This window comes from Acanthochromis polyacanthus, chromosome 12 (genome assembly GCF_021347895.1).
Source record: "Acanthochromis polyacanthus isolate Apoly-LR-REF ecotype Palm Island chromosome 12, KAUST_Apoly_ChrSc, whole genome shotgun sequence".
NCBI classification, from domain to species: Eukaryota; Metazoa; Chordata; class Actinopteri; family Pomacentridae; genus Acanthochromis; species Acanthochromis polyacanthus.
In genome coordinates, this window is record NC_067124.1 from 29,148,495 (window position 1) to 29,167,662 (window position 19,168).

Consider the following 19,168-nt stretch of genomic DNA (forward strand, 5'->3'; position numbering starts at 1 on the left):
AGAAGACCTTTTCTGTGCCCATGTGATTGGGAGGCAAGCTTTAGTTGAACTTTAAGGTGCTGCTTATGGAGGAAGAGCTTCCTTCTTGCATGGGTAGCCTCTCAGCTCATGGTGAGACATTAACATCTGTGTTCCAGCAACTCTAATTCATTGCTTCAGTGATTCTTGGTTGACTCTTGACCATCCTGACCAAATGTCTTTCAGGTGATAGTTTGTGATAGTTTCTTCCCTGACCATGGCAGTGACTCAGCTGTACCATTCACTTTATACTTACAAACAATTGTATGACTGTAGCATCTGAACCTGCTTTAAATGCTTCAAGTGACTTCTTCATTTGTTTTAGTCAGTGATTGTGTTTCAGATCTTTGCTGAGCTCCTTAGACTTTCTTATTGTAATGTTCGTGGCAGAGTCCAATGAGTGTATTAAATTAGGGCTGCAACAACGAATCTATAAAATCAATAATAATCGATTATTAAAAGCGTTGGCAACGAATTGCATTATCGATTCGTTGTGTCGCGCGATTCATGTCGCGGTCGCAGAGCCGTCTACTTCACCTGCAGAGCAAGTTGAACAGAGCAAGGTGGAGGCAGAGCAGAGGAGGTATTTTCAAAGGGAAGTAAATTCAACAAATGAAACATGACCAGCACGGAGAAAACAGTTTCACCGAAGTCCTCAAAAGTATGGGAGCATTTCACGCTTCACAAAACAAAGACATGCTGCGTGTCCACTACATGCAAATGCACGCATCTGAAAATCGCACTGATGCCGGACGGTCACGAGCGGGCCGCGCTTTCAGCTGACGGTCGGTCCGGTGGATAAGTCTGATAAAGACAGTGGCTCGGCGGCAAACTTTCTCTATTATTTCGAAAACACTTCAGGGAAAAGTATTTCTAAAGCATTTGAGGCGAGAAATAATCTGTGCAGGAGCTGAACCTGTCCTGGTTTTAGTTCACCGATAGCTAGTTTAGATGTTTAAGGACAGGAGAAGTTATAAAAATGAGCTGCAGGTAAACACACTGGAGACGCAGCTGGAAACGCACCAACCGGCCACATGCGATGTGTCGCATCTAGTGGACACGCATCTTAAGTCATTGCATACATTTGTTCCGTTTTAAAGTGAGGAAACGTAATATCAGTCTCTCTGGTAGCTTGTCTGATGCTAGGGTTAGCTTATTAACTGATTAATGACAGAGATGGGGCGTGTGTGACTGTGAGAGATAGGTTTTATTTCACTTTCATCAGCTAAAGCATGGTTTGAATATGCATTACATAACTCGCAAACTGTAGTGGTAATAATTTGAACATTAAGCCTCAAGTTTTTATTTTCTGACAACATCTGAGTGAAGACACTGGTTTGTGTTGGACTGAGGCAGGATGAATTGCAATGATAGGCTTTATGATGAGAAAGACATCATGTCCACCACAGCAAGCAGCTGTCTAACTAAGAGCATCCTCAACATGAACGTCACTGACGTGAAGCCTCTGTCTATGGTTGAAGATGAAGGCTTCCCTATAATGATCTTATTTGTTCTGTCATTCCAAATCTTCTATTTCTGAATAAAGAGGCGGAAATTAAAAATGTTTTTTTATCCGATTCATCGATTAATCGAAAAAATAATCGGCCGATTAATCGATTATTAAAATAATCGTTAGTTGCAGCCCTATATAAAATGGATCCTTTTTCAATTTGCTCAGAGAAGTCAGCAGCTGTACTCAATCCTAAGCACTCACAACTCAACTGAACCTGTTATTTCAATTTACATTTCAGCCTGCAGTCTGAAGCAGGACGCTTTGAATGCAGTGTCTCTGGCTTGCGCTGGGTCTGTGAGGAAAACGCCAGCTTTAAGTACCAGTTCTGCTCTTGGGGAGGACACATGGAGAGGATGAAAAGCAGACAGTACATGCCTGCAGGTGCCCTAATAGACATCTCAGTCATTGCTGGGAAGTTAAATGAAGTGTACCTGCCACACTGGATCTGCATCGGTAAGAGGACGTGGAGAAAACACTTTACATGTATTAACTCTGTACATTTCTGACAGTCTGATGCAAACCTTTTCTTCTCACTGTATGTACCTGATGTGGATTTTGTGCAGAGGACAACCCTAAAATACTGGACAAGTTTGCCGTCCTCCACATAAATGAGTGTGGAGATGTTGTGGAAAAAGTGTCTGAGGTCACAGCATCACATGTGAAGTTAACTGAGCCAAGTTTCTCTCTGTTGGGGACCCTGATAGAAATTTTCTTTCCTACGAAAATTGAATGTAAGGTGTTAATGTACTATGAACCCAACACACGTTTCCTGAAGCTCCACGTCTATGTGATCCCACTGGATCCTGCTCTACAACAGGTTAGTGAACATTTTAGTGTCACAAATATGTAACACCAAAGCCAACAGCAGAGTATGAGGCTAATTTTGACAATGACAACAAAGTGGAACTGTGAGAATACTGTTCAAATATTTTATACTTAAACAATATTTGTACTATTGTGGGGATTAAAATATGAGAACATAAAATGACAATTACAAGAATAAAGTCTTGATATTTTGAGACCACAACAACCAAATGTGTCTAAAAGGAAAACAACGCCTTAGGAGTCTTGTTTCCCACGAAGGTGGGAGTGTGATATGTGGCTACATGAGTGCTAATTGTGTTGGGGAGATGATTTATAGATGGCATCATAAATGTCTGTAGATATACCAAAATACTGGCTGACGAGCAGAAAAGGCAGAATCGGAATATTCCAGCATGAGAACCATCCAAAACACAAAATCATAAATGTTTCTACAAAAGAACAAAATGAAAACTACGACCTACCTTCACACTTGGGGTGTATTTTAAAGAGAAATGTAAAGCAAAAATAACAACACCTTTAGCAAGGAGCAACTGACAAAAATAGTCTGTGTAGAATGTCAGAACATCTGCAGGAATTTGGTATCCTCCATGCTGAGGAGCATTGAGTCTGTCATCAAAAATAAAAGCGGACATATGAAGTATTGGAAAAATTCATTCTCACTAATGAAAGGTGTCATTACTGACTTTAGCTGAGTTCCTACTGTGGGCCGGAATTTTTAATATGGAAAATCTAATTTGTGGGGTTTAAATTTGAGATCAGAACAAATACTCAAGCATTCACCTTCAAAATAGTGCAATTACTGTAAGGCGATTCAAGCTTGAATGATTTGAAATAAAAGTCATATCGCATAGAAGTGTTCTCACTTTTGTTACTGGGTCCCTAATTTTTACACGTAGGCTGTTCTCACTGTTTACTCGTGTAATCATAATTTGTGTTTTGGTCCCATCCAAATTTTACACCATGTTTCCAGTCGTTTTTAAACTTCATTCCTTATCCTCATTAACATGGCCTCTTCCTCAGTGTTTTCCTAAATAAACTATATTACTCTTGTAAAACTGCAGATGACAGACAATTCTTTTGTGATCTTGAAGCAGCATTGTGCTTGCATTGTTTTTTCACAGAAGGTGGACAAAGAAGAATCCTCCAGTGGATATGAGAAAATAGTCAAAAAGCCACGCCCGAACAAGTACCTGCAAATGCAGCAAGATTTCACCCTCACAGCTGACATAGACACAGCAGAAATAGATCCAGAGGTACGGTTAGTACATTAATGTAAGACTGGAGACCATCAGCATATTGATATTCTAACCACATTAGTAATCGTTACTACTTTACTACATGAATACTCAGTACTCAAACCAGACCTGTTTTAGAACACAGAGTGTATTTTGTTCTTAACTACACCTGTGTAAAGTTTTGTGACTACACAGTTACTGTAGAACTTATTCACCACCACTGAAAGTTTCCACTTTTATTGCTTTTCAACATTGAATCGTGGTCACTTTAATGAGATGACAAGATTTTACCAAAAACATTTTTTTCCCCAAAGTGAAAACAGATATATGCAAGTTAATGATCATGAATTCAAAAAAAATTAAATGTAAAATAAATGATTGTGTATGTATTCACTAGGTTTTTAGTCAGTCACCTAATTCATCACAGGTGAAGCCAATTACTGTTCAAAGTAACACACTTAGTGAAATGGAGATCATGTGAATTCAGTGAAAGTGTTTCAGTGACTGTGGCACTCAGACTCCTGTATCTGGGAGGTCTAGTCACTAGTGAGTCAGTATTCCTGGCTACATCTACAGCATGAAGAGAAAAGAACAAATCAAGCAACTCTGTGAGAAGGTTATTGAAAAGCATAAGTCAGGGGACAGTTACAAGACAATGTCTAAGTCACTGATAATCCCTTGGACTGCACAGTGGCTTGGTGGTTAGCATCGTCACCTTGCAGCTAGAAGATGGGGGCTCTTTCTGGGGATCTTTCTGCAGTTTGGAGTTTGCGTGTTCTCCCTGTAGTGTGGGTTTTCTCCGACTTCCTCCACAGTCCAAAAACATGCTCAGATTAATTGGTGACTCTAAATTGTTTGTAGGTGTGAATGTGAGTGTGCTTGTTTGTCTGCATAGAATTGAATTGAATTTAAATGAATTGTACATGTAGCCCTGTGATAGACAGGTGACCTGACCAAGGTGCCCCCTGTCTTCGCCCTAAGTCAGCTGGGATAGACTCCAGTCCCCCTGTGACCCTAATGAGGATTAGGCAGTGTATAGATAATTGATGGTAGGATGATTATCCCTTGGAATCCATTTAAATCCATCATTAAGAAATAATGATACATGTGTAATTCGTCCTTAATAACGGACCATGCAAGAAAAAAAGACAAGTGAAAGTGGCCACCAAGACACCTATGACTCCACTGAGAGCGTTACAAGCTTCAGCGGCTGTGATGGGACAGACTGTACCCTTAAGTGTTGCCTGTCCTTTGACACAAAACACTACATCCTCATAAATTGAACCATCTCTTTTGGAGGCATGGTGGTGGCAGCATCATGAAGAGAGGATGCTTCTTGGCTGCAGGCTCCTAAAGACTTGCAAAGGCAGAAGGTGAAATAATTGCAACAAAGTAAAGGGAAATCCTGGAGGACTACCTAACACAAAAGGACTAACACTTGAAAAAGATTTTGTTTTTAAGCAAGAGAATGACTCAAAGCTTACATTCCAAGCTACAAATAATGACAATAAGATGAATTTCCTGGAGTGACCGACACAGAGCCCAGACTTCAGTCCAACAGAGAATTTGTGGTTGGACTTGAAAAGGACTGTTCATTGAGTTGTTAGTTCACTTAACTGAGTTGTCGTATGAAGAAGAATGGGCTAAAATTGCAGTTCAGATGTTAAGGCTAATTGAGACCTATCCGCACAGGCTCAGTGCTGTCGCTGCAGACAAAGGTGCTTTGACTAAATATTGACTGGAAGTGGGCGAATACTTGTGCAACTGCTTGTTTTACTATTTTTAGATGACAATACTTTGTCGCAATTTGTTTTTTTTTCATTAAAGAGCTGTTTTTGTAATTTGTAATTAAATTTTTCCCACAATTCAATGTTGAAAAGCAATGAAAAGGGCAAACTTCCAAGGTGATGAATGCATCTTATTGACGTTGTATCTTGTGCAGTTTGATGGTATCGCAATAATGACGTCTTTCCTCGAGCATATAAACACCTGACAAAGTATCCAAGTCATTAATTTCAGTGGTTATAACTTATCTCTGTATATCAAAATTAAATATTTAGGTTTTTCCACTAAAATAATTTCTTCCTGCTTTAGAATGTGCAGTTCTATGAAGTCCCTGCCTTTCTCCACATTCATTCCCCACTCACTGCAGCTAGAGCCACCCTTTCACTCTGCTCAAACACTGTAAAACTGCTCTACTATGACAAGTTCTAATACTGGAGTAATTCAGCCATTAACTTTGGAACCAGAAACCGATTCTAAAGGGGAATAATGTTACCCTGCAAACTGACAGGATTGGTTCTTGAGGTTTGTTATGTATGACAAGTCTGAATATGTCTTTCAACTGTCATTGACACACTGCAGTTTTAAGGTGGAAATGCATAGCCATGGTGTTGAACATAACATCATAAAAGAAACAGTACATGAACATGTTAGCAAGGCTAAAAGAAAAAAAGTTTTTCCCCACATGGGGTTTAGTTCTTGTTGGGGGTATTTTGCCGGCATAGTTTGGGTACACTCACCTTGAGAGAGAGACTTGCTAGAAACTATAGAAAGTGGTTCTAAGTGACCAGCTTTATCCAATGATGAAGCACTTCTGTTCTGATATTAGTGGTGCCATACATGACATTGCCTCCTTCCTGGCTCTGAAGAGCCCAGTGTTCATTTTATCTGTTGACCAATCAGGAATCAACCTAGTTTGACCCAGAACCTCCATATTTTCTCAGAGTTTATGATTGAATCATACTAACTCCTCATCCTTTTATGTTATATTTTTAAACAGGAAATAACCCTCAGGTATGACAACCAAGACCCAAACTTCTATGAAGTGTACATTGAGAATCCAGACAGAAAGTTTAACATGACACTACACCCTTCCTCAAAGAAGACTGAAGCAGTTTGGACCTGCAAAATTCGAAAAGGTCAGTGATTATAAAACAGCATTACCTACGCTATTTGAAGACGATCATTAGATCTAATATATGGAAAAATAAACGGAATAGAGCCAAATCACCTTTCATGTGACACTAATCAGAAGACACAGTCTGGATGTAACAACTTCATTTATGTGTTTACTTGCCTTTGAATAAACACCAATTTACTTAATTCCATGAAAAGTCTGAAATCCATAAATAGTCATTGACAAAAGTTTCCATACACTTGAAAAGATCGTAGCTATGTCATGACAGTCTTTAGTTTCGAATGACTCCTATAACTCTGAATTTCCTTGAAAGGAATCACTGAAACTTTTGCATCTTTGACACACACACACACACACACACACACACACACACACACACACACACACACACACACACACACACACACACACACACACACACACACACACACACACTATGTTTATCTATCATTGTGGGGACATACCATTGACTCCCATTCATGCCTAACCCCTAACCCTTACCCTAACCTTAACCCAGACCAAAACAATGCCTAACCCCTAAAGAAACGTTTTTGCACTTTTACTTTTTTCAGTAACAACAACATGGCCAAGAAAACACTGTTTAAACTTGTGGGGACTGAAATGAGGTCCCCACAAGTGACATTGTTTTTGGTTTTCCCTCAGTTGTGGGGACATTTGGTCCCCACAAGTATAGCCAGCACCTGACCACACACAGACACACACACACAGACACACACACACACACACACACACACACACACACACACACACACACAGTAAAATGCATTTAGGTTGATTTATAGATTTGTTGAAGGTCTTCTAGAAATATGACAAAATTGCTGGCTCAAAAATATCTGTACAGAAATTCTAAAATTTGGTTGAATAATTAAAATACTGTAATACACTATATTGCCAAAAGTATTCGCTCACCTGCCTTGATTCGCATATGAAGGTAAGTGACATCCCATTCCTAATCCATTGGGTTCAATCTGACGTCTGTCTACCCTTTGTAGCTATAACAGCTTCAATTCTTCTGGGAAGGCAGTCCACAAGGTTTAGAAGTGTGTTTATAGGATTTTTTGACCATTCTTCCAGAAGCGCATTTGTGAGGTCATACACTAATGTTGGACGAGACGGCGAGTTCATTCACACCAGACTCTGTCCTCCATGTCTTTATGGAGCTTGCTTTGTGCACAGTCATGTTGGAAGACGAAGGGACCAGCTCCAACTGTTCCCACAAAGTTGGAAGCATGGAATTGTCCAAAATGTCTTGGTATGCTGAAGCATTCAGAGTTCCTTTCACTGGAACTAAGGGGCCAAGCCCAGCTCCTGATAAACAAGCCCACACCATAACCCCCTCCACCAACCTTTACACTTGGTACAATACAGTCCGACAAGTATCGTTCTCCTGGCAACCGCCCAACCCAGACTTGTCCATCAGATTGCCAGATGGAGAAGCGTGATTGGTCACTCCAGAGAACAGTCTCCACTGCTCTAGAGTCCAGTGGCGGCGTGCTTTACACCACTGCATCCAACGCTTTGCATTGCACTTAGTGATGTATGGCTTGGATGCAGCTGCTCGGCCATGGAAACCCATTCCATGAAGCTGTCTGCTGAAGCACTGTTCTTGAGCTAATCTGAAGGCCACATGAAGTTTGAAGGTCTGTAGTGATTGACTCTGCAGAAAGTTGGCCATCTCTTGGCACTATGCGTTCCCACACACTTCTACTTTCTTATAATACAGCGGACAGTTGACTGTGGAATATTTAGGAGCGAGGAAATGTCATGACTGGATTTGTTGCACAGGTGGCATCCTATCACAGTTCCATGCTGGAATTCACTGAGCTCCTGAGAGCGACCCATTCTTTCACTAATGTTTGTAAAAGCAGTCTGCATGCCTAGGTGCTGATATTATACACCTGTGGCCATGGAAGTGATTGGAACACCTAATTCTGATTATTTGGATGGGTGAGTGAATACTTTTGGCAATATAGTGTATCATTGTAGGGTTTGTAGCTGCTTTGAAATGGCTTCAAGTGACCTTTTTGACTTTTTAAGTCAATGATTTGCTATTTCAGATCTTTTTTGAGCTCCTCAGACTTTCCCACTGGAGCATTTGTGTCTGAGTCTCATGATTGGATTGAATGGACTCTAATTAAATGACCTCAGAGGAGTCAGCAGCTGTAGTCAATTGTTATCACTCACAATAAGTTAAGGGGTTGTGCCTCTTAGAAAATTTGATGAACACAACTTGCAACATCACCAAAACTCATATTTCAAGTTCCTGTCTATTTTGACTCAGTAGATTTGGTCATATTTCCAAAAGAACTTCAATAAATCTATGACAGAACCAAAATGTATATTTGTTTTTAGTGTGTGACAAAGACACATGACGCACTAATTCCATCATAGAAAATGAAGAGTTGTGGGAGCCATTTGAAGACTGCTATTATATACATGGTTTCTGCAACTGTATGTAAACTTTTGGTCACAGCTGTAAGTGCTTTAGACTGTTGGAACAGCTGTTGTATTGAAAACTAACAGCCAACAAATATGAAAATCAGTTTGTGCGTGAACCGCCGGTTTTGTTTCACAAATGACAGAAAAACACTTCTGATCTGAAGTGTTTCTCTGCAGTAGAAAAGTATAAAGCCGCTTCCTGTTTTGATCTGTGAACACACCTTGTTACTGAAGCCTTTGTTTTGAATGTACATGTATGCATTAAACTACAACATGAACCGTAACTGTGATGATAATTTGATTTGTTGTGCATCTTATTTCAGATGACCATCCAAGCTCTGTCCTGTAGAAGGTAAGTCTGAAGAGGATTTAGAAGAACTTTGGATTTCAGTCTTAGTAAAACTCCATATGTTGCAGATCTTTGAAGTAGAATAGAGTTAGCTGTGGTTTTGTTATTATTGTGTCTGTGTTTGTGAGTTACCGTCAGCTACCAGCTACTGTCACATGCATCCCTATAACTGTATTGTTGCTCCTTTGTTTTAACTTATTTCAAATCACACATGAAATGAAAACTCTTCAGAAGTCGTCTTTGTGTTCATGTTCATGTACAACATCCAGAACAGTGCATGTTACTCAGTTTCATGAGTTCACGTGTCTTTTAATGTTTTGCAGCTGCAGAGTCATCAACTGGATCATGTTCTGACGCTGCAGTAGGAGGTAGATTACTTGTTGATCATTGAAACTTAAGGCTTCCAATATCCAGTCAGATTAATTTATTCCTTCTGCAGTCATTTCTATAAAGTGTCTGGATTTCAATGTTTCCCAGAATGTAAACATGATTGGTATTTCATGACAGTCTGTGGAATAAAATTGTTCACATCTTTTCTAATCAAAGACACAGATGGACAGTTCTCCTGGTCTAGTGACAGTGAGTTATGTTAGATTTTCTGACCAAGAGGTTCTACAGAGAAAACTTTGTGTTTGAGCTTTATATGAAGCTTCATCCTTCTGCAGCATGTGTTACTTGGTTTGAAGATATGAAACAATAGCTTGATATTTTTAGTTGATTCATGTCAAACCTCAATAAAACTGAAAAAGTGATGAATGTTCATTTTCAGATGTTGACTTTTCAGACACCTTAGAAACAGAAAAGCAGTGAGAGGAACGATTTAAAACCAAGAAGAGCAAGTTGAGGTCAAATTCAGAAAATAAGACAGTCAGAGCCTGCATCTGTTTTTGATGTTTTATGAATCAAATGTATTAAAGAAAGCAGTTTGTTCATCCTTTTCATGACAAACAGAGCATTTCAGTATTTCATATATTTTTTACAGCTGCAGGATCTTTGAGTGGAGCAACCGGGGTCAGCGCTGTGGCTGATGGTAAGTTTACAGGAATTAATGCTGTTCTCTTAACTAAATGATTTTAAAGAACAAGAAATAGAAACAGGTGGAATTTGATCAAGTGTCAGAAAAGTTACCATCATCCATGGAAGTGCTGCACAGAATGTCAACTCAAGTGAGATTTGTGGTCTTTAGAGGTGATGTGTTTAACTGGCCACACTTTATAGCTGCTGCTGTTTCACTCACCTTCCCATGAGCTCAGAGAAACAAGAACACAAACCAGAGTCCAGCTTCACTCACTGCTAATTTTGAGATCAAAATTTTTGTATTAGAACTCTGCTGGAATCAAGACGGTCATTTGTTTTTTCCTCTCTCCTCAGAGAAACTCTCTGTGGATGAACAGCTGTCTGCACATCTGCACAAAGTGAGTAACAAAGTGACAAAGCTTTGATTTGATCAGATGCAGCATGAAAATAATTCAGTGTTTTAAGTTGTCACTCATTAAACTCCTGATTAAAGTGGATGTACAACTGATGATCAGTTATCCACTGATGAAGCTATGATCTGATCACATCCTTTTGTTGGTTTGTTTGCTTTGACTTCATCAGGCAGCAACGATCACATCAGACAGAGAGAGGATTCAGAAAATGCTGCAAGATCTGAATGAGTCAGAGTTTAAAGAATTCAAGTGGACCCTGAAGGACAGAAACTTCATGTTGGACCTCCCATACATCCAAAACTGTAAACTGGACAAGGCAGACATGTTGGACCTGGTGGATCTGATGATTCACACCTACACCCTTGTGGAGACTGTGGAGTTGACCAAGAAGGCCTTTAAGAAAATAAACAGGAATGATCTGGTGCAGATGCTGTCAGACAGCAGCTCATGATCCAAAGACAGGCAGTGATGGAAACAAACAGAAACTTGTTAATCTAGTTTATTATTTCAGAAAGTTTTGGACTGAGTTCAGACTGGTTTTATGCTGGTTTTGAAATTGATTTTAAACTGGTTTGGACTGGATTCCTTTTGCTTTTGTGATGGACTTTTTAGTCTGTGGAGATGGCTTGTGTGAACTCAGTTATACAGTCATGGACGAAAGCACTGGCACCCCTGGATTTTTTCCAGAAAATACAGCATTTCTCCCAGAAATTGCTGCAATTACAAATGTTTTTGTTATACACGTGTTTATTTCCTTGATGTGCAATGGAAAAATACAAAAAACAGAAGAAAAAAGCCAAAATTGACATAATTTTACACAAAACTCAAAAAAATGTGCTGGACAAAATTGTTGGGACCCCAATAACTCCAAACAGTTCCCTTTGAGCAGCTCTTTGACAACAGATGGAAGAAAAACAATAAAAAAAAATGCTTCTAATTTAGTGTCGAAACAGTACAGTATTTCCATGTAAAATGCAGATACAGTGGAAAGACAAATGATTATATATATTAATCCAGTGTTTTATGTGTTAAATTTGATCTAAGTTCTGAATGTTTAATCAAACCGGTTTTCAATAATATAAATTTTGTCCATTTCTTATAAAATGAAGTAGGTTGATGCACTAGAAAGTTAAAGGTGAAATATTGCTACTAATCTAACAGAAAAAGAAAATCACCTGAGCTGCTGTCCACAGAGAAAACTCTAGACTCAATCAGCTACTGCAGCAGCTCAGATGAGTTTGAAAAGAATGGAAAAAGAAATTAATACAAGAGAATAAAAAAAATGAATAAAAGATCTGATGTATGGAAATGCAGAAATAAATTCAAGACATTAATTGAACTCATTTTTCATTTTCAAAATCTAGATATTTTAATGTACAGGGTGACACAAATAAAACAGGAACTTTTTAACAATCCAATAAAACCAAGAGTGATGGAAGAAAAATATTTTATTCATAGTAACTGAAACCTTAAAACATGTCATTTAAGAAACAATGGTGGAATTTTCATTTTTTTTAAAAATTACTTCTTGCAGATGGCGTCCTCCTGTATGAATGCATTCTTGAAATCTGCTGTTGAGATTCCTCATTGACCGCTGCACCATCTCAGCTGGGATACTGTGAATTTTATCCTGAATTCTCTGTTTTAACTCATCCAGAGTTCTTGGTCGAGTCGTGTACACTTTACTCTTGAGATAGCCGCAGGTAGATTTAGAACCCTGTGTTACAGGGTTCAGGAGGGATTTATTCTGCAGTTGATGCAGTTCCGTTTTCGGCCACCGGTGGCAGCACTGAGCGCTGCTGAGGACTTGGAGACAATCCTGGGAGGAGGTGAAGTCTGAGAGCTTAAAGGACCAGATGTTTTCCTGGAAATAAAACTGCGTCAGCTTACTGGAATAAGTCGAGCTTCGCCTCCTGAAATCCAGAATCTCTCTCGTGGTGAGTATCATTTCCGTCAGATAACAATATTCAGTTCCAGCAGTGAAGAGTTTGTCCTTCCTGGAGCACTTTTACTGAAAGATAACAAGAAAAGTGTTTCTTTCTCTTTTTTCTTCGTTTTGCTAATGTTGTTGCTGAACTGTGCTGAATTAGACAGAGCTGCTGGTGTTATTTCCCTGCTTTCACTGATAAGTAGAAGGTGATTTAAACACCTTAAACACTGAGTATTAAGCGACCACGCAGCTTTCATAAAGAATATTAACAATATCAGCAATAGAGCTGATATCACTTTCATTTCCGGGTTTTAGGAAGGTCGAAAAATGGTTTAAGTATACATTAATGTAGATATAAATGATTAAATAAACAATATCTACATTTTACAACCAAACAAGGACATTGTTAAATTCATGTCCTGAATTTATTTTCACATTTCAATACAGAAACTTTTTTTGTACTTCTGCATTTCTTCTATTGTTTCGTTGTGTCCACATTTCTATTAATGTCTGTGTGAATCCTGTCAGATTAATCGACCAGTTGTCAAATATTACATTAATGACCACCTATTTTAATAGCTGATTAACTGGTTTGAGTTTTTGTTTGTTTTAAGTCTAAATTATGTTTTAATATTTAATTCATCCATCCATGATCTCTTACACCACTGACTCCTCATTAGAGTCTGTCCCAGCTGACTTAAGGTGAAGGCAAGGGACACAATGGACAGGTCATCTGTCTATGACAGAGCTACATCCAGCGACAAACGGACCGACGGATAATTTAGAGTTAGAAATTAACCTGAACATGTTTTTGGACTGTGGGAGGAAACCAGAGTACCTGGAGAAAACCCACACATGCACAGGGAGAACATGCAGAAAGATACCAGGAAGGCGGGGATGCAAACTGTGGATCTTCTAGCAGCAAGGGGATGATGCTAACCACCAAACCTCTGTGCAGCCTAATATTAAATCCACAATAGAAAAATAACAGTATGAAGCTGTCTTTGGATTCATTAACTCAGACTATCAGTGATTGTTCAGCTGGGTGAACCAGAAGCAAACAATTCCTATCAAATCTACAAGCTAACTTTGCTAACTATCCAACTTGAAACTGGTTTCACCGTGTTGCCCCACAGTTTCTTTTCTCCTCTTAACTTGGAGGTTTATTTGGTCAGATCCTTCAGCCAGCATGGTCCAATTTCACAAAGTGTTAGAAGCTCTAATGTCACCAGCAGAGTTGTTCCTGTGGTGTCTTCATCCATGTACAGTTGGAGGTTTGGGTTCAGTCTTCATCTGATGCAGGACTTTTAAATAGTGTCTTCTAAATCCTGTCTTTCAGTGTCCAGCAGCAGGCAGGATGTCTGTGACTGTTACCAAGGCCGAGGGGGTCACTGTGTTCACTTTGACCTCGGACCCCCAAAGTGCTTGGCCTCCTCTGTGCCAGATCTTCAAGGGTCTTTGCTACAGTCCAGTTTGCTGCTCGGTGTCTCAGCAGCTGAGGAGGATCCAGAGAAGTTCTCAGTCAGTGCTGGGGGTGAGCATCAATGCTTCAAGATGCTCCCAGATTTTCAATTCATACATTTTTTTTCTCCGATTCTGATTTTGAATCAAACTTTGAATAAATCATGGAGACCTGTGTTTGAGCTTCAGGTGTTGTTGTGTTTATATGAGATGATTTCTATGAAACCATGAGAGAGTTGTGTTGTGCACCATGTTTGTAGTTTATACTGTGCTTCCTGTTTCACAGACTCTGCAGATTATGGTTGGGCTGCTCAATCTTGGCTTTGGAGCCATCCTCCTCGGCCCTAGTTCCTGGTGGCATATTTTTTTTTTTGCCATGTTTCCTTTTTGGTTGGGAGCGTTGGTAAGCAAGCTGATGTTTGATTCCAGATTTTGTTTTCTCCGTCATGTTTTTGTTGTGTCATTAACTCAAATACAACAGAACTTTTCCTGCAGAAATTGCAGCTGTAGAGTCTCTCCAGTTTTACTGAGGCTGTTGAGTTTATTACACTGAACACCTTCACTAAACAGCAGTTCAGAGTGTTCAGGCTTTCTGAGCTCTGGAGAAGGTTTGACACTGAATCTGTGTCTTCTTATCAGACATCTCTTTGTTCTGAGATGTTTTTATTTTTTTTTTAAAAAGGAGCTTCTTCATGTCACTATCAGTGTGAGCACAAGATGAGATGTCTTCACTCAATAGAAGATGATAGAATTTACATCAATGAGTTTTTATTCAGTGTTTGTATGACAGAATAGAACTGTGAGCATTTTTTAAAATATATTTTTGTCTTTTGTCTAGTTCATTGTGTTTGGCATCGTGTGCATTTTGTCTGAGAAGTACCCCAGTCCATGTTTGGTGAGTAGTTGAACTTTTAATCTTAGAAGGACTTCTTTTCTTTAGTTCTGTAGTCAACTGAAGCAAATGTTGGTGGATTGAAACACTTCAACCAATTATTGGTCAAATCAGGGCCAAAAATCTGCACATTATCTGCAGATGAACTTAATGGGCCACAGTGCACTGAGTGTAATCTACCTGCTCACTCTATTTACAAATGTTATTGTTTATTTTATGTTGAAATGATGTATTATATATGGCTGTGACATCTTATATATTTCTGTCCATAAAGTAAAGAGTGTTGTGTTTCAGGTCATCCTCACCGTGGTTCTGAATCTGGCAGGAGTTGCTTTTGCCATTACAGCCATTGTCCTGTACAGCATCAACATAGAAGACATATCTCTGGGGTGGTATTGTGACCGTTATGATGACTACTACTGGGACAGAAGACATGATACTACAACTACTCCATCTCCTGAGAGGGATCTCTTGCAGGAGAAGTGCTTGGAGGCCAGAGAACTGGCTCAGGTAATTATGGAAAGAGTTATTTCTACAGTCAAAATATAAGTTGTATGTTCATGATCACCATCTCCACAGCTTCCTTCAGCTTCTGAAACTTTTAGATGAATATTGATTGAATATTTTGAGGTTTTGACTTTAGTTTCACCACATTCATTTATCCATCCATCCATTCTCTATACACCACTTTATCCTCACTAGGGTCGTGGGGGGTGTTGGAGCCTAACCCAGCTGACTCGGGTGAAGGCAGGACACACCCTGGACAGGTCGTCAGTCTGTCACAGGGCTACATATACAGACAAACAATCACACTCACATTCACACCTACGGGCAATTTAGAGTAACCAATTAACCTCAGCATATGTTTGGACTGTGGGAGGAAGCCGGAGTGCCCGGAGAAAACCCACACATGCACAGGGAGAACATGCAAACTCCATGCAGAAAGATCCCAGGCCTACCCCGGGATTTGAACCAGGGGTCTTCTTGCTGCAAGGCGAAAGTGCTAACCACTACTGTACTGTGCAGCCCCACATTCATCTATCCCAGAAAAAATATTTGGAGACTTTATGTAGCAAATATGAGAAAAATGTCTCTTTTTATAGCATATATGGTGAAGTCTTAGACACAAAGTCATAAGAAATCCAGAGTATTAAAGTTTGTGAAAATATGCAAATGCTGAGAAACTAAACAGTACTACACTGTAATTGAGAAATGGTTGTAATGGGAAGGGAATGGGTCATGTAAGAACTTAAAAATAACGAGCAGATTAATTGTATGATAAATTAAAATATGTTCAAATTAGGGTTGCAAATTTCAAACACTTTCCTCAACTAATCAGTAAATTGAATTTAATACAGCAGATGTTTTTCCATTTACCCAAGCATTTTAATCTCTGACACTTAATATTCATTACATTATGAGCTCATTTACAATAGAAATTTAGGAGAACCAGGGCTCCAGACTTTAAATTTTAGGATACTTGCAAAGTAAATATTCACATATTTTCACTGAATTACTGATAAATGAGAAACTATAATGTTTTCAATTTTATTGTGCAGCAGTAGACACAACATAATAAACAGCTTACACATGGGATCACAGCTGGAAACACACCATATGCAGCATGCTGGTCCGGTTGCGGTGCATTTCCAGGTGCGATCTGGTGTGTTTAATCAGAGTGGGCTGCAACTTAATTGCATAAAGTAGACTGGTCTTCTACTTTATGTAAATTCGACGCGGTGTGCGGAGATCCCAGGCAACTGTTTCCAAACATCTAAACTCGCCATCAGTAACCTAAAACGAGGAGAGATTCAGCTGCTGCACATCTTGTTTCTCACCTCAAATGCTTTCAGAAATGCTTTTCGCTGAAATGTTTTGGGAAGAAAAATGGGGAGAGGTTTGCAGCCGAACCGCTGTGTTTATCCGACTCATCTGCCGGACTGTCAAGCTGAAAGCTCGGTCACATAACCACGTATTTACTAGTCGCACATGCACGAGTAGATGAGAAATTTACTTTTGCTGTCTCAAATTTTAGTCACAAAATGTGACCATTTATTTGCAATCTGGAGCACTGAGAACCAGTATAAATACATCCAGAAAACAGCCCATGTAGATAAATCCAGTTGGTTTCAGGTAAATCTGACATTAGAACTTCTTTTTTCACTCTTTTTAATGTGAGCTGCTGCAGTAACTGATGGAGACTAGAGGCTTCTCTGTGCACAGCAGCTCAGCTGACTGCAGCCTGACTGTGAGGCGTTTAGGGAACATCAGTGAATTGTAGTGTCTCCAGATTAAGAGAAATTCAGCCAGTGAGGTGTTATAGTTCAAGTTATTGATACTTTGCCTCTCAGAGGTGCTCTGAAGTTAGATAATAGTCATTTAAAATATTATTTTGATGCAGAGATTTGTACGTTAACAGGAATGTAGCACAATATGGAAGTGAGAGCAGTGCTCTGTTTATTGTGCAATAGGAATATTTTGTTTCTAAAATGAATTAGTATTGATTAAAGTAACAATAAATACCACTTTGGCCATGACTGTGTTGCCCTGCTGTTCTTTGTGTTCCTCCAGATGCTGCTGAGAGGAATATTTGGTGTTCTGATCGTCTTGTCGGTCCTGGAGCTCTGCGTCGTCATCAGCTCTGCCGTGTTGGGGATCAAGGCTCTGAGGAGCAGACAGAAGGAATCAAACAAGGTGGAGTATGAACAAAATCCAAAAACATTTGGATTTATGTAGGAAGCAAAAACCTTCAGTAGCCACTGACACAAATAAGCACAAAGAGACACAAAACAGTTGTTCAGAGATGCAAACTGATTTTGAAGACGTCATGAAAAGAACAAAAAATGCCACAGAGACACAAAAATACCACAATGATGCTGGCTCTGGTTGGAGAATGAAGACAGATGGAGGTTTTATTAAAGCACCAGGAGACAACTTTCAAGAATCAAAATGGAGACATATTTGTTTGGTCTGATTGCAGTTTATTTCTAACTGTCTAATCCAATGCTAATATGCTAATTAACAATTTTAAAGTCTTTCGTTTTGTTCTTCAATAATGTAATTTGAGTGTGTGAACTGGTTTTTCTGAACCTTCTCCATGTTCTTTGTCTCTTTCAGAGCCCTGAAGAGCCAGAATACTTCAAACCGCTGCTGGATGAAGTCACCACTGATCCTGGAGCCTGAATGTCAGCAGGAACTGTGATCCTGCAGCTTTAAACCACTGACTCTCTGTGCTGCAGCGTCAGTGAAGCACACAAATTCAGATGGTACAGTCTTCATATTCTGGCACTTTGCTGAGCTTTGCTTTAAACTAAATGCACTTCTACTATATCATTTCTTTATGTCAGTGATCTGCACTAAACTGAACATGCTGCTGTCCATTTTAATCTTTGTTTTGGTCTTTACATGTAACAATTTTACCATGAAGGGATGTGCCTTACAAGATGTTTGTTGCTAGAAAGGAGTTTGTAGACGTTCATGTGGCATTACTGGGTTTCTTGCAGTTTTTTTGTTTTGTTTTTTTATTCACAATATTATGCATGCAATTGAAAATACAGGTGTAAAAGCTGTTGACTGTTACATGTTTTTATGTGTATTGTGATAACCCTCCACCTGGACAGATGTTCCTGTCTGGTCTTTCTGGAGCTGAGGGTCATCAGCTGACGAGCCACACCTGTGATCAAGTGGTTCAGCTCCATTTAATCCCTCTCACTCCTATTCCAGGTTTCTCTCTGACAGGAGCTGCTGCCTGGGAGCTCCAGCCTCATGGTTTTGGGTTTTGTTTGCTGTCTTTAATTCACCAGGTTGGTTATTTGTATTGCAATAAATCAATTTTTAGTCACCACACTGTTGTTGTTTCCCTGTTTTGTTGCAACTTTTGAGCCAAGCAGTATCAGTATGAGTTTTGAAAAAGTATCTGAAAGTTGAATCGGTTACGTATTTTGCATTCAAACAACATGTGAAGGGATGAAGATGAATTTAATATCAAGCCAGTTAAATTTAAATCAGCTCTAAAGTGTGAAAAAGTGAGTGAACACATTTTTAATGAAGATTTAAACACTGGCAGTGAATATTAATATCCAGCTTCTTTCTATCTTCCCAAATTTGGTGTCATAACATGCAAAAATAATCAAAA

At 39.3% G+C, this 19,168-nt stretch overlaps 2 protein-coding genes across 2 annotated transcripts in view; both read left to right on the forward strand.

Moving 5' to 3' along the window:
* Nucleotides 1–11,332, forward strand: part of LOC110968873 (uncharacterized) — a 63,330-nt gene extending 51,998 nt beyond the window's left edge. The window contains exons 19-26 of the mRNA XM_051956770.1: nt 1,770–1,984; nt 2,095–2,348; nt 3,478–3,609; nt 6,374–6,512; nt 9,295–9,688; nt 10,303–10,350; nt 10,692–10,735; nt 10,920–11,332. Of these exons, the coding sequence (XP_051812730.1) occupies nt 1,770–1,984; nt 2,095–2,348; nt 3,478–3,609; nt 6,374–6,512; nt 9,295–9,320 (766 nt within the window). The 3' untranslated portion in view covers nt 9,321–9,688; nt 10,303–10,350; nt 10,692–10,735; nt 10,920–11,332. The remainder of the gene's footprint in view (nt 1–1,769; nt 1,985–2,094; nt 2,349–3,477; nt 3,610–6,373; nt 6,513–9,294; nt 9,689–10,302; nt 10,351–10,691; nt 10,736–10,919) is intronic.
* Nucleotides 11,333–12,539: 1,207 nt separating this feature from the next.
* Nucleotides 12,540–18,877, forward strand: LOC127536437 (transmembrane protein 176B-like). Its single transcript, XM_051956787.1, has 7 exons — nt 12,540–12,687; nt 14,020–14,214; nt 14,428–14,544; nt 14,980–15,036; nt 15,328–15,543; nt 17,605–17,727; nt 18,151–18,877. Exons 2-7 carry the CDS (start codon nt 14,038–14,040, stop codon nt 18,214–18,216), a joined length of 756 nt encoding a protein of 251 aa, XP_051812747.1. The 5' UTR covers nt 12,540–12,687; nt 14,020–14,037; the 3' UTR covers nt 18,217–18,877.
* Nucleotides 18,878–19,168: the final 291 nt, after the last annotated feature.